The 15,651-nt window shown below is 45.2% G+C and overlaps 1 protein-coding gene across 5 annotated transcripts; it reads left to right on the forward strand.

The window, feature by feature from the left end:
• Window positions 1–2,340: 2,340 nt before the first annotated feature.
• On the forward strand, window positions 2,341–15,405 carry ZSCAN31 (zinc finger and SCAN domain containing 31). Of its 5 annotated transcripts, none has more exons than XM_025986522.2 (5): window positions 2,341–2,425; window positions 3,116–3,535; window positions 9,886–10,357; window positions 11,360–11,510; window positions 11,984–14,143. In XM_025986522.2, exons 3-5 carry the CDS (start codon window positions 9,977–9,979, stop codon window positions 12,781–12,783), a joined length of 1,332 nt encoding a protein of 443 aa, XP_025842307.2. In that variant the 5' UTR covers window positions 2,341–2,425; window positions 3,116–3,535; window positions 9,886–9,976; the 3' UTR covers window positions 12,784–14,143. The 5 variants fall into 5 exon arrangements, with proteins under 5 accessions (XP_025842307.2, XP_025842310.2, XP_025842311.2 ...); XM_025986526.2 differs by lacking the exon at window positions 3,116–3,535 and adding an exon at window positions 15,070–15,405 and having other exon boundaries at window positions 2,363–2,425; window positions 11,984–12,801; XM_025986525.2 differs by lacking the exon at window positions 3,116–3,535 and having other exon boundaries at window positions 2,345–2,425; window positions 9,946–10,357.
• The last annotated feature ends 246 nt before the right edge of the window (window positions 15,406–15,651 follow it).

Genomic DNA, 15,651 nt, shown 5'->3' on the forward strand with positions numbered 1-15,651 from the left:
GGAAGAGGCAGGCTCTCACAGGGATCCTGATGTGGGACTTGATCTCAGGGATCTGGGAGCCAAAGGCAGATACTCTACCACTGAGCCACCCAGGTGCTCCTCTCTTTTCATTTCTAATTATTTTTTCTCTCTTCTACTCATCTTGATTGCTTTCTATTACTCTGTCCTCCAGAACACTAATCCATTCCTCTTCCTCTATTTATTCCCTCTAATGTGTTTTTCATTTCAGTTATTGAATTCTTAATCAATTGGTGCCTGCAGGTGCCTGTTGATATGCAAATATCAACAATTTAAAATGTTGCATTTAAAATGTTGATCAGAGGGGATCCCTGGGTGGCGCAGTGGTTTGGCGCCTGCCTTTGGCCCAGGGCAGGATCCTGGAGTCCTGGGATGGAGTCCCGTGTCAGGCTCCAGGCATGGAGCCTGCTTCTCCCTCTGCCTGTGTCTCTGCCTCTCTTTCTGTGTGTGTATCATAAATAAATAAATAAATAAATAAATAAATAAATAAATAAATCTTTTAAAAAAATGTTGATCGGGGGCTCAGTCAGTTAAGTGGCCAACACTTGATTTCAGCTCAGATCATAATCTCAGGGTGGTGAGACTGAGCCTTACTGAGCATGGAGCCTGCTTAAGATTTTCCTTCTCCCTCTGCCCCTCTCTCCAACTCCCGTTCACATGTGTGCTCTCTCTCCCTCTCTCCAAATAAATAATAAGTAGTTTTTGATCAGCCATGCTAAAGGAAAGACTACATTATCTTTGTATTCTTTGTAGAAAATTTTACTCTTTTTTTTTTTACTTTTTATTTTTTAAAGATTTAACTTATTTATTCATGAGAGAGAGAGAGGCACAGACACAGGGAGAAGCAGCCTCCATCCATGCATGGAGCCTGATGTGAGACTGGACCCCAGGTCTCCAGGAGCACACCCTGGGCTGAAGGCAGTGCTAAACGCTGAGCCACCCAGGCTGCCCATGTAGAAAATTTTAAACGACAAAATTAGCATATAAAGAGATATTTCAAGAATATAAAGCCAACAATTTAGGAAAAATATTACAGAGATGCATCAGGTAGTAAATAAAAATATTTAAATTTTTTTTTCCGATTTGTGTTTGTAATGTAAGACTTTAAGGTTTATTAAATGATGTGACTTCCCCCCTCAAAATCTCTATTTTCAAACCTATGTTTCACCCAAATTGTATAAACTGGATTTCCCACTGTCTTTACTTCTCTATTATAAACTTCATAAGGGTGAGGACCTTGTATTCATTATTATTTCCAGTACCTAGAGAAAACCCTTAGCACAGAGAATGCATTCAGCTGGAGTTTGTGGGAAAATAAATGAATAGGTCAGTTCAACTTAACGCATATATTTGTCCCCTTCTCCCACTTCTGCTTTGCTTCAGGATTTGGAAGTAGTTCCTTAACTGGTCCCCCTGCCTGTCATCTTAGGCTCTTCCCATCCTCCCACTGCGGCCTCTGCAATGTGTCCAAGTGCAAATGCTCTCATAACTGAACTCCTGTGAGGGTCGGGAAGGAGTCCCATCCCACTCCCTCTAGCTTCATGGGTGCCCCAGTGCTGTGTTCTGGCTGCAATAGAGCCTCCCACACTCCCACGTTGTGCCATCTGCAATCCTGGCATGCCCCCTGCTCCTCCCTCACGCACTCCTCCCCTGGTCCTCCTCCGATGCCCCCCCGCCCCCCCTCCCCCGTTCCTCCTCGGTCCTCTGATGCTCCCTGTGCTCCTCCCCATCCTTCTCCGATACTCCCTGCACGCTCCTCCCTGGTCCTTGCCCCTCCATCCTCCCCACGCTCCTCCCTCGGTCCTCCCCCGATGCTCCCCAGGCTCCTCCCTGGTCCTCCGATGCTTCTCGAGGTCCTCCCCTGATTCCGCTCTTCGGGTTACCCAGAGAGGTCCGCTAGCTCTCCTCGGCCCCCAGTTAGGCTTAGTACTGGTGCCTGTGTCCTAATTGCACAGCGGTAACTACAGCCTAATCGACTTATAAACCTTTATTTCATTTCACGTTCACATCCGCTTTATGAAGTTACTTGTTCACCTGCCCACGTCTCCTCGACTCCGAGAATCCAGAGACAATCACAACAAAGTGCCCCGTACTGTCACCCCTACAACCACTCTCTCCTCTAGTGCTGTCAACACCATGGAAGCCCCGGGGGGCAAGCACTAGAATTAGAGGAACTGCTGCATTCCCGAGGCCGCCTGACCCCGAGGGCTGGTCGTCCCGCAGCCGAGCCGGAGCTGGGCGGGGAGGTGGCCACCGAGACGCAGGGACCTCTGAGGTCCTAGAGAGGACCGGAAAGCTCCCGGAAGGCGACTGGGCTCAGGCTGCTGACGCACTTCCGGCCTTCGTGGCTGCTCAGCTGTTGGGGGTCTGCCGCCCGCGACGGCCCTGAAGTTTCCCTGGTCCGAAGGTGAGTCTCGGCCCTGGGCCCCTTACTCCGGGAAATGGAAGGTCCGCGCCTTGGCGTAGGGGCCCGGGACGCCTTCTGAAGTCGGGGCCGAGTGGGAGTCCCGTGGGAGGGACCCCCCACTGGGGGTGTGAGAGCGGCCCTGCGCGGGGGCGGTTGGCCTTTGAACAGTATCAACTGCGCTTCCTGTCCCTGGCTTCTGCTCTTTACATGGCTCACTCCTTTTCTCTCTTTAGGGCTCCACTTAGATGTTTATCACCCCTCCCACCACCCTATCTTATTTGATAACTCGGTGTCACATTGGTTTTCCTTACAGGACTTAGATCACCTAGTTCTTATTTCATTTGCTTAGCTCCTTACCCACTTTTGTCGTTGTTAATGTTACTCTTGGTTTGTCTTTCCTCTTGGAACGTAAGCTCCAGCAAAATAGAGATTCTGTGTTTTTCACAGTTGTATCTCTAGCGCCTCACAAAGTGGCCTGGAATGTTGTAGGTGCTTGGGAAACAATTGTTGAGTAAAATGAGTGAATAAATGGCAATAACATCTATCTAGAACACAAACAGGAATCAGGATATCAGAAGAAATCAAATAGGAAAACTTGGTGTAATATAAACAGCCCCAAATTTATGCAGTATATTTAAAAAATACTAGAGTCTTAAACAGTTGTCAAAATTCAGTTTCTTGTGGTTGTAGGACTGGAGTTCCTGGTAGAACTGAGGTCCCCCCTGCTTGCTGGCTGCCAGCAGGAGACTGACCTCAGCTTCTAGAGGTTGCCGGCATTTCTTTACACTGGCTTCCCTCCACTGACAAGCCAGGAAATGAGCCTCAAATCCTCCTCAGAGCTTCGTTTGACATCTTCTGCTACCAGCCAGGGACTACTCTACTTTTAAAGAGCTCATGTAGGTAGTTTAGCCCTACCCAGAGATCAGCTGGTGTCTCCCCATCATAAGATCAACTAATTAGTAACCTTAATTATGTTGCTGGGTGAATTTAGGAGACCCCAGGCTCTGAGGCTTTGACCTAGCCCATCCGAAAGGTTCTTGGTTTTGTCACATGAAGAATTCAAGGACAGACACAGCACAGTAATGATACAGCCTCAAGATGTGAGCGCAGGTGAGTTCCATTGAGTTAGCAAGTGAGTGCCAATGCATTGCTGGCCACTGCTATTTATTTGGGTTTCTTTTATTGACAGTTGTCAATAAGGGAATGGAATATTCACTATTTGGGGCAGGGATTTCTTGGAAGTAGGGTTTTGTGCTGCTTTGATTGGCTTCTTGTGGCTTTGTTTTGGAGTGCTGCCAGGACAAGTCTCTGACCTTCCCAACAGGGCCCTCCAGGCATCCTGTTAGAGCCTTACTGCCTGCTCTAAAACTTTCATCTTAATTATACCTTTTGCCATATAAGCCAACAATGAGAAGAGAAATACTAGAAGACAGAGATCATGAGTCCATCTTTGAATTCTGCCTACTACAATAATATATTCATTTTGCAGTTGATGGACTTTGGGGTTGTTTCTAGTTTGGAACTATTATGAATAAAGCTGCTCTGAACATGTATTTAGCTTTTAGTGCAGTAAACTCTCATTTCTATAGGAACTGTATCCAGGAGTGGAATTACTCAGTCGTAGTGTACACCTGTGTGCCACCTGTTAAAGAATGACGGCACTGTCCCTCAGTATCTGAGATACAGAGCTGAAGACGTATGCTGACTGGGTGCAGAGGAGATGCTGATCTTGTGAAGCATGCAGTTCAATATTGCTGCGGTTAGGTGGGCTGATACCATCTGCGGAAGCACGATTTCATGGAATAGACTATTGTTAATTAGTTGGCACTCAGATGTATTTATTGGAGTGAGTTATTCTGAATTGGCTGATTTTCAAAAGCTATGGATTGTCATGAATTGATTGACTTGCAGAAACATGTTCTCTGAAGTGAATTGTTGAGTGATTGAATAAACCAGATCTGGGTGACTTGACACCATGGGTACAGACCAAGCAGTCTTTTCCTAGAAGGAGGGTACTTTTTTTTTTTTTTTCATTCTAAAGCTTTAGTAGGTAATTCTAAAGAATTTTCCAAAGTGTTTGCATATACTGAAGTATCAGCATTCATATGTAAGCATTCCATTTGTTCCATATGCTTGCGATTTACCTTTAAATTATGAGAGGTGTATTTACTTTAAGAATTTTTTACATTAAGTGCATCATTCTTCAGTATTTCTATTCTCCTGACAAGGGCCTTAGCACACTGTAACATTTTACTGAGCTGCACATCCACCACATCTTGTCATTATACATTAGATTTTAATTTCATATCCTTCTCCTTTTGTGTCATAAAACATTCTTATGTAAAAAAAAAAAAATGTGACAAAGTCTATCCTTTGGAAAATTGCACATCTTCCCTGCCCCAATTACTCTTTTTCCATCCCCAAAGACCAGGGAATTCAAATGTATTCTTTTTTTTTATATACAACTAATAGCATGTTAATCATACTCCTTCTTCACCTAGCTCTTTTCACTTAACTGTATTTTGGCAGTCCTTTCATATCTGTACATAAAGAACTTTCTCAGTTTTATTTATTTATTTATTTATTTATTTATTTATTTATTTATTTTCTCAGTTTTAAAACTGCATCATAATCCAATACACTGATGACTATAATCTGTCTAAGCAGCCCTGTACTGGCCGCCATTCATATTGTTCCCAGTCTTTTCTGTCACAAAGCAGCACTTCAGTAAGCAACCTTGAACATAGAGCATTTTACATATGACTGAATAGAGACTTTTTACCATAATCATTTCAACTTGTCATATTTTATTGGTTCTTAGGGTTCTGTTATTTCTTCTATTTTACACCTTCTCTCTGAGTTCACTTTTGTTTGCTAAACTGCATCCTTGACTTTTAGGAAGGGGTCTCTGGGTAGCATATGACTTTATTTTGCTCCCACTGTTTACTTCTCTTTGGCTGGGGGCAGATTCTGTGTTGACATTCCTTTTTACCACCCCGATTGCATTCAGGACTCCATCCAGTTCTGCTCATGAGTGGTTTGCTGTGTCCTTAGGGGGTATCTGGCTCTGTTTCTCGGGCAGCTTTTAAGGCTGTCTCTTGTTCTCAGTAGGCTGTGGCTTCACTGTATTCTGTCTCCATGTGTACTCTTGATCCGAGAAGTCATGCCTTCATTTCTGGAAAATTTTGTTTTATTCTCAGTGATTTATTTCTCAGCCATTCACCACATTCTTCTCTCTTGAGCCTCCTATATTAAAGTCATATTCTCTCAACATAGGCCCTTTCATATTAATTGCTCTGTAATTTTCATCTCTTGCTGCATTCAGAGTGAAGTCTAGTGTTGTCAAATGCTAAACAGTTAAAAATCACTGTTTTTTTCTTCAAATGTATTCTTTCTGTTATCTTCTAATGTATTTTCAGTGTTAAAGGTTTTTTGTTTTTGTTTTTTTTTAAAGTTTCTAATTCTTTTTTTATATCTACCTGATAACTACATTTTACCTGTTTTGATTTCACTGTATTTCTCAAAATCACTTTTTTAAAAAAAATTATTTATGATAGTCACAGAGAGAGAGAGAGAGGCAGAGACACAGGCAGAGGGAGAAGCAGGCTCCATGCACCGGGAGCCCGATACGGGATTCGATCCCGGGTCTCCAGGATCGTGCCCTGGGCCAAAGGCAGGTGCCAAACCGCTGCGCCACCTGGGAATCCCCTCAAAATCACTTTAAAAATTTCTTGGACTAGGGATCCCTGGGTGGCGCAGCGGTTTGGCGCCTGCCTTTGGCCCAGGGCGCGATCCTGGAGACCCGGGATCGAATCCCACATCGGGCTCCCGGTGCATGGAGCCTGCTTCTCCCTCTGCCTGTGTCTCTGCCTCTCTCTCTCTCTGTCTGTGACTATCATTAAAAAAAAAAAAAAAAAAAAAAAAAATTTCTTGGACTATAGAATAAATTTCATTCCAAGAGAATTACTATTTTAACTGTTGATTGTTTTTCTCAGGGTTAGAGTTTTACATGTTTTGGAATTTCTTTTGAGTGGAGAACTGTTGTAGATTTCTCTCACTTAGATGTAGTGCTGTCTGCTAAGCATGGTAGGTTACATCTAAGACCCTTCTTGGGTCTTACATCTAGTGCTTTCGTGTTGCTGTCCCCAGCAATTATTAGGGTGTGCAGACCTCGTATGGGGCCATCAGCTTCTGGGCTTCATTACTACAAATGAGGCTGGTCCTGTCCGTTGGCCCCTGGGCCTGTAACTTCTGATAAAGCTGTAGGCTGAGTCAGCATCAGAAAGTTAGCCTGAATGCTTATAGTCTGACACACACCACTCTGAGTCTTTAATCCCCGGGAGTTGAATTCTAGGCTGTCCCTGGCTGATTTTTATCTTGTGTTTGTGGCTGGCCATTTCTTTTTCTTTCTTTTTATATATCATCTTTTAATATTTGGAGCCAGTTGGTAATTAAGCATAACTGGCTATGCTGTGTTACTCTGGAAATCTGAATCCAGTCTTTGATTTATTGCTTTTGAGCTGCCATTGGGATGTTCAGGGTTATAAGCTTCGCGGGATCTAGAGGTGGGCTTCAGCACACATTTGGAAGGTCACCACTGGTCATAGTTTGTCCTGACCTTTATTGAATATTTCTTCCAGGTTTTTCAACTATCTACTAAATATTGGCCTACGAATTCAGTGTTTTATTTTATTTGAGCTAAAAAAGAGGATATTCAATTCATTAATACTGCTTTGCTAATAATACCAGGTAATTTTTATTTAGCAGTTGCTATGGGCCAGGTAAGCTTTGTGCTAAGCTTTTTATATGCATTACCTTATATAATTATCAGAATAGTCTTAAAAGTGGAGTGCTTTGGTCACTCCCACTTTTGAGAGGCCACATGATTTGAATATTACTCACTTCGCAGCACTGTTTCTCTAAAGACGATTTTAAAGAACTCATTCCATTTGGTTCATCAGATGTGTATTAGGTACTTGCTTCCTCCTTGGAAATGAGACAATGCCAAATTGTGCATAATTGAATCCGAGCATGTAAGTGAATAAATCAGGTAAATAAAACATTGACAAGTCATCCATAATTTTGTGGCAAATCTAGACTTGTAAATCTTCTAGGCATTTTGTCATAAGAGGTGTTTGGGATCTGTAGCAGGTTGGGATGGAGTTGGGAGTGTAGGCAGATGGGAGGGCTGCTTGGGAACTCTGGATAATGCATACAGATCCTGGGTGTGGCAGAGACTTGGGGAGAATAGAAAGAGGCTGTTTCTGTTTCCCCGTCCTTCTTCCTTTCCATTTCCTTGCTATAGCTTGATGAAATGAAAAGGGAGAATTGATTTACTCATCCAGAAAACATCCATAGAGCACTTGCAGTGGGCTAGCACTGTATTAGGCATACAGGTAAAGACAGGGTTCATGGTGGCACAAGACCAGGAGGTAAATCCTAAGCCCAGGCACTGTGGGGAGAGCAACACAGAAAATTGAGAGGCTGCCCCACCCAAGGCCTTGGGCATGTGAGGAATCTGCTTGTTCTGCTCCATGGTTTCTCAGTAGCATTCAGGTGCAACCCCATAATCACAGACCAGTTTTTGCCTGTAAATCTAATCCCATGGGAAACCACATTTTTAATAATAATGAAACCCAATGCCAAGTCATAGTTAGGGATTCTCAGACTTATAGTCTTCCTGGACTGAAGACTCAAAAATCCTGACACCTAGATCCTGCAGTAAGGAGTAAAAACAGTGCAGTTGTTGGCCATGGACATTGGCAAAGGGTAAGCTCCACAATCTTTGTTAACTTACCATATTCTCATCACAATTTTATGTAAATATTGCACTAATGTCTGTCCCACTGTAAATGCCGTGAAGACAAGAACCATGTGTTTTTCCTCTCACTGCTATGGCCTCGGCACCCCACACCACGCATCTGGTAGGCACATGGCATTTGCATGAATGGAATATAAATACATATTCCCACAATAAAGCATATCTGAAAAACTTCTAAATTGTCTCAGACATTAAGAATTCTGTTAACACAAGACTGAAGTAATCTATAAAACTCAAATTCTACCATGAAAGTAAACTGCCTTTGTAACCACCATTCCACCTCCCAACTTAAGTGCTACAGCCCTACAAATACTCTTACCATTTCCTTCCTGAATCATACTCCGTTTTTCTTTAAAATACAGATCTGACAACGAAATAAAGCTTTAATGCCCCTTGGTTTTCCATATACTAAACTAAACATCTTAGTCTAGAGTTCAAGGCTGCTTTCTACTGCAGTGCGTCTTTCCATCCTGACCTCTTCGCACACCTTCTACCCATTCTCTGTGGCCTGGCAGTCAGCCTCCAAGACCCCTGCACAGTGTGCCTGCAATAGCTGAGGTCCTGTTGTTTGCTTGGCCTGTCACGTTGAACCCCCTCCCAGTGCCCTGTCCGTGCCTGACAAGTTCCTATTTGTTCTTCCAGACCTAATTCAAACCCACTTGCTCCTAAGCCACATTCTTTCAGTGCTCCATACCCAGTCAGAATTATTTTTTTCTACTCTTTGCTTTTTAGTTATCTAGTTGAATCCTCTGTGATAGCACTCATCATTTGATTTTATCACTAGTTTTACGTGTTCGGTTCTTTACCTGATGCTACTGTAATTTGTCTACCAGGCTTTCCAAATACTACTATTCGTTTGTTTTCTTGCAGTAAGAATTTCAAATAATACAAAAGTCAGAAGTAGTACAGAGAGTATTCTGTGAAAAGTAAATTTCCCTTCTCTTGTTTGCACTTAACCTAGTTCCCTCCCTAGTAGCCAGCCCTGGGCATCAGGTTTTCTTTGCTATAATAATGTGGTGTACAAACAGATATGAAATTCTGGTGGCCTGTGGCAGTAAACATTTAATTAGTACATGAATCTGTGGGTTCACCTGATCTAGGCAGGGCTGGCTTGTGTACCTGCAGTGAGCTGTGGGTCCGCCAAGCAGTTCTGCAGACCTCATCCTGGCTTACGCACATGTCTGGGGGTTGGCTGGCTGTCAGCTGAACCAGGTGGGTCCATCTGTCCCGTTGGGATGGTGGGTCTGGTCCCACAGGCCTCTTTCATCTGGAAGCCAGCAGATCCTCCTTGCAGTTGTGGGGGGAAAGGGCAAGCCAGCTAGCTGAGTCACACAAGTACTTCCCAAGCCTTTTTCTGGGTGACATTTGCTGGTGTACCACTGGGCAAGTCTGGTCATATGTTTGAGGACAGAATCACAGTGGGAGGCCACTGCAATACATGGCTATGGGGAAGAGTGAAGACTCGAGACAAGTGATGTATTCTGCCATATGCTTTTTTTCCAGGTTCTAGACTATATTAGTAAAACCCTATATACGTTTTTATGAACATAAATGATAGCATGATATTCATTGTTCCTATACTTCACTTTTTCCCCCACTACTTTTTAATTTCCATGAATATATAATGTTTCATCATCAGGTGTATCCTCTTAAAAAGAATATCTCAGGAAATCTTAAATGAGGCTCCCCTTCATCCCAGGCTGGAGTGAACCTTCCAAATTAACCCCAGAATGGCTTCAACAGAGGGACAGGATGGACTTACTATTGTGAAGGTGGAGGAAGACCCTATCTGGGACCAGGAAGCCTACCTTCGAGAGAACAGCTTTTCTAGCCAGGAGGTCTCCCGCCAACTTTTTAGGCACTTCTGTTACCAGGAGACCCCTGGGCCCCGAGAGGCCCTCACCCAGCTCCGGGAGCTGTGCCGACGCTGGCTGCGCCCGGAAACCCACAGCAAGGAGCAGATCCTGGAGCTGCTGGTGCTGGAGCAGTTCCTGATCATCCTGCCTGAGGAGCTCCAGGCCTGGGTGCGGGAGCAGCACCCCGAGAGTGGGGAGCAGGCCGTGGCTGTGGTTGAAGATCTGGAGAGGGAGCTTAGTGAGCCTGAGAACCAGGTGAGAGGAGGAATGTGGACTCTCGGATGCTGAGTTCTATGAAGGGTGAAGTTTGCTGACTCAGGCTGGCTGTAGCCAATTCTCAGCTGCTGTTGAACAAACTGCCCCAAGCCTTAGTGGCTTAAAAAACCCAAATGTTATCTCATGGTTTCTGTAAGTCAGGATTTAGGACATTACTTAGGAGGATCTCTCCTGAGGTTGCAGTGAAAAAAAAAAATTTTTTTTTTTTTTTTTAACATGGATTCCCTTTTTACCAGTCTTATAAGGCTGGGGTGATCTCATCCACTCTCCCAAGGTAGAGAGGGAAAACTGAGGATACACAGTGAGTCAGAACAACTCTTGTTAATCCCCATTGCCCAGAACCCAGACACAATGAGGCAAGGGGTAGCTCTGGGGTACAGAGCTTCTTTGTGATTGCCTGTCTCAGCCCTGTGCAGTGAGGAGCCTGCCCCAGGAAGTATCTGAATGCTTGACTGGGGCTGGTGGATTCCCCTCCAGGATGGCTCCCTCCCATTGTTGCTAGGAGGGGCACCAGTTCCTCAGTGGCTTTTGGCAGGAGGCTTAGTTCTTTGCTATGTGGATTTCTGCCTAGGCCTCATTGAATATCCTCTGGCATCAGCCAGCTTCTAGAGAGAGAAGGAGAATGAGGGTGCTTTCTATGACTTGGTCTCTGAAATTTGTAGCATCACTTCTGCCACGTATTTTATTCTGTGGAAATGAGTCACTAAGTACAGTACACTCTCAAGGATGGGGAATTAGGCTCCACCTTTTAAAGGAAGGAGTATCCAAGAACTTAGGAAAAACATTGTAAACCAGCACAAACACACCAGGCCCCCTTGATCTCCCCATCTGCTTGTACATGTGAAATCAACCTCTGGGCCTCTCCCTGTGCTATTCCTCGACAGAATGTTCCATATGCTTCCATTTGATGTCTTTCAGTGAGTATTAGCCTGGGTTCCTGTGTCCCTTCTCATGATCCCAAATATACTTACCTGCCTCCAGGCCCCAGATGACGAACATGGCCATTCTGGAGTGCTCTCAGAAGATGTGGTGTGTTTGAAGGCCAAGCAGGAATCGATAGCCATCCAGCTTCAGTCTGTGGTGACTCAGTTCAAAGGTGAATCTTTAGATCCCCACAGATTTGGAGAACAAGGTAAGGATTTTGAGGGGTCCACTCGGTGTTTCTGGTGGCTCTGCAGATAATAATAGTTAAGGCTGTGGATTCCGGGGTCAGTTTGCCTGGGTTAGAACTTTCTACTTCTCTGTAGCTCTGACAACAGGCCGGTCAGGTAAACTTCCCTGTCCTTCAGTTTATGTGACTGTAGGATGGACGTAATCACAGTTCCTTAATCTTAGAGTTGTGTGGACATTTAGTAAGTTAATACAGGTAAAACAGGTAGATCAGTGCCTGCTTGCACACCTTTCTGGCCCCTCACCCTCCAGCCGTGTTAGCAGGGCTGCTCACCCTGCTCTGGTCTCAGTATCCTCATTGATCCCTGTTGTACTTCCCACCGCCCTTTTTGCATTCTGAGAACATGTGTGTTTTGATAGGGACTTCCTGTGCCCATCTTGGTACTCTTTTATAAAGGGAGAAGGATGACATTATCTGGTGCATTTATATCCCAGGTGGTGAAACTGTACCGGAAAGCCAGGAGTCAGGATTGAAGGAAGAAGTCTTGAAAGAAATGGAACATTTTGGAAATGGCAGACTCCAAAGAGATGCTCCTCTAGATTCTAAGTACGGAGAAATTTGTAAGCAGGAGAGCAGAGTAGAAGAGTGGAGGGGACAGGCCACTGGAGAGAGACGACACAGGTGCAGTGAGTGTGGGAAAGGCTTTACTCAGAGTTCGGTCCTCATTCAGCACCAGAGAACCCACACGGGGGAGAAGCCATATGAGTGTGAGGAGTGTGGGAAAGCCTTCAGCCAGAGATCAGGCCTGATGGAACACCAGCGGAGCCACACTGGAGAGAAGCCCTATCAGTGTAAGGAGTGCGGGAAGGCCTTCAGTGCCAGCAATGGTCTCATTAGACACAGGAGAATCCACACCGGGGAGAAGCCCTATGAGTGTGAGGCATGTGGGAAAGCCTTCCGCCTGAGCTCATACCTCGTTCAGCATCAGAGGATACACACTGGGGAGAAACGCTACCGGTGTCACGAGTGTGGGAAGGCCTTCAGTCAGAACGCAGGGCTTTTCCAGCACCTGCGCATCCACACAGGGGAGAAGCCCTATCCGTGTAGCCAGTGCGGGAAGCGCTTTAGCAGGCGAACACTCCTCATCAAGCACCAGAGAAGCCACACCGGGGAGAGGCCGTATGAGTGTGAGGAGTGTGGGAAGGCCTTCAGTCACCACTGCAACCTTATGAGGCATTTTAGAATCCATACTGTTGCCAAACTAGACTCATTCCACGAACTCCCAGACCCTTAAATCGGGCCATCTTGGATAGTAAGATTTTTAAGTGGCTTATTTTGTTTTTACCAAGTGTATTCTGCTCTGGAATGCATAGCTTTGTCTGCAGACTGGGTGCTGGTGTCTTCTGGGTGAATGGCTGTTGGCACAGGTTACCTGGCAGCGTCTTCCTTCTCTGTCCCTTGGTTCATTTCTGATCATTTCCCTAAAAAGAGACCAAAAGTTACCTGGAAATAAGTTGGTATGGAGGGCTGTTCTTGAGTAACACTGAATGCCAAGCAACTCAAAAAGACTAGCATCTGTGTATACTTTTTTTTTTTTTTTTAATTTTTATTCATGAGAGGCAGGGGAGGGGAGGGGAGGGCAGAGACATAGGCAGAGGGAGAAGCAGGCACCATGCAGGGAGTCTGATGTTGGACTCAATCCTGGGACTCAGTATCACGCCCTGAGCTGAAGGCAGACGCTTAGAGGCTGAGCCGCCCAGGCATCCCTTTGTGTATACTTTTTAAAGATGGGCAGACTAAAAGGATATTTAGATGTGAAGGTTCCCCCCATCCCCGTAAAAGTACATTTTAAACACACTGAAGGTTTTGGGAATAAGAATCCTTGCCATTCGCATATGCAGTCGTCACCATAGTCTGGGGAAAGAGGTAGATGATCTCCTTGGTGCTTTCATCAGAACGAGCAGCGTGCTCACCAACTATGCTGCATGACACTTGCAGTCACGGCATTTAGGGGCCCCATGCCTTTGATACCTACATGCAGGTTGATACCATATTTAAAGTCTCCATTTTGTTATCAGTAATAAGGGGTGCTTGAAAGTGTACACACTATACTCTTCCTGTCAGCATCACTGCCCTGCCCCTGCCCTTTGGAGGTTAGTCGGGTGCCTTAGCAGACAGCATCACCGAAGCTCTGTAAAGAGGACCCACAGCCCTCAGGCCGCCTGCTCTTAGCTGGGGAGACCAGCTTGCCCAGGCCACTTACTGTCAGAGTAACACACCAGCTCTGGCACCAGATGTCTGGGCTCCAATCCTGCCCATCTGGTTGGGAGCCTTGTGATCTTGGGTAACTTAGTCGAATGACCTGATGCTATGGTCTCCCCATCTGTAATAAGGGGTGATTAATGTGCCCTTCTAACAGGGCACACAGGATTAAATTAATGCAAACTTTAAAACACTTAAGACAGCTCTCAAAAAATGTGCATTAGGATTTATAAAAGAAATAATATTGTCTAATGAGTGCAGGTGGAGTTTTAAGTATGGTGGAACTAAGGATATTAAATGCCTCTGCTGGTATTCTCATTATACTTTTCCCAAAGGTCAAAATCAGAAGCTGAACTTCCAAAGAGAGGAAATAAAAGTTCAGCTTAAAAGTATGCTGTACTAAATCTTTGTCTTTGAAGTTTATAAAAAGCTAAGGATGTGTGTATATATATTTGGTTTTCCTTAGAACTTGGGGACCATAGCAAAAGAAAAACTCTTTAAAATTCCTGGACTGTTTTATCTGTGAATAGAACAATTAGTTAAAATCTGATTATCTGGAACAATGCTAACCAATTTTTAGAGTATCTACAAATCACCTGGGATCTTCTTAAAATACAGACTAAAAAATTCAGAATGGAAGCTAGAATCAGCATTTTCAGCAAGCTTCCTGTGCTGCTGCTGCTGCTGCTGCTGCTGCTGCTGCTGGTTCCCAGAGCACACTCACTGCCGCCACCAGCCCTGAATACTGGTGTGGTCCTTCAGATACGCGAAGGGTGCCAAGCAGATCTGCTCTCCTTCCCATGCCTCTTTCCCCTGTAGCCTCCATGGACAGCAGTGTGTAACTCCTGAACTGGGCTCCCCGCAGGCAATTGCAGCCTGATCTTCACCCGGCGGTGTTTGCCTAGAGGAGGCTGCTCCTCATCCTTCCTCCATACACACCCTAAGAGAGAGGGCAGAGCAGCTGTCCAGTGCTTGTGAGCATGCTGTAGACCTGCCGGTCCTCACCCTTGGCCCTCTCATGGGCTTTCTGGGCATTCGGGACACAAGAGCCAGGTCTCCACTGAGATGTCCTTACCTGTGGTGCTACCACATGCCACCCTGAACTTTCCCAGTTCTCAGCCCCTTCCCTTCTCAGATACTCACAACAGCAAAGGAAAGCTTACAGGGGAGAGCAGCCACAAGAGGCCAGGGGGTAAAGGAGAAAAGGAGAGGCCTCCCAATGGGTGTGTGGGGAGATAGAGGAGAAAGGCCTGAAAGGGCAAGCCTGCTGCAAGGGGAAAATTGAAGGGGGAATTTGGGAATGTTTTGTTTATTTCAGATCCTGTTTCAATGACCTGGTCCAAATGGTGCCCAGTGGCCTAGGGAGACACTGGGCCCTGGGGTCGCAACCCAGCCATCCCAAGGATGTCACCAAAGGCTCTGGGTCTCATCACAACAAAGAATTCAAGCACAGATGCAGCACAGTGGATGAGTGACACAAGGAGGTTTTTTTTTGTTTTGTTTTGTGTGTGTGTGTGTTTTTTAAGATTTTATTTATTTGTGCAAGTGGGGAGAGGGAGAAGCAGGCTCCCAAGCAGGGAGCCCACATGACAGGGCTTGATCACAAGACCCTGAGATTAGGACCCTAGCTGAGGGCACACACTTAACTACCCAGGCACCCAAACAGGAAAGTTTATTAAAGCCAAAGCACACTTGAGATGTGAGAGCAGGGCAGTTCAAGAGAGTGCTGCATTCCTGGGGTTTGGCTTTCTACCTTTTATTAATAGCTCTTAACAAGGGGATGGGATATTCATTGTTTGAGATGGGAATTTCTTAGTAGCAAAATTTTGTGCTTTTTCCTTATTTTACCAGGGGTTCCTGTCATGGCACTGCCATCTGGGGCTGTCTGGTGTGTGTCCGG

This window comes from Vulpes vulpes, chromosome 12 (genome assembly GCF_048418805.1).
Source record: "Vulpes vulpes isolate BD-2025 chromosome 12, VulVul3, whole genome shotgun sequence".
NCBI classification, from domain to species: Eukaryota; Metazoa; Chordata; class Mammalia; order Carnivora; family Canidae; genus Vulpes; species Vulpes vulpes.

Bases quoted from the DNA above. Each gene is read 5' to 3' on its own strand.
- ZSCAN31 (XM_025986522.2), top strand. From the start codon at position 9,977: ATGGCTTCAACAGAGGGACAGGATGGACTTACTATTGTGAAGGTGGAG. The intron at 10,358-11,359 runs GTGAGAGGAGGA...ACCTGCCTCCAG, and splicing joins TTAGTGAGCCTGAGAACCAG to GCCCCAGATGACGAACATGG. The intron at 11,511-11,983 runs GTAAGGATTTTG...TTTATATCCCAG, and splicing joins CCACAGATTTGGAGAACAAG to GTGGTGAAACTGTACCGGAA.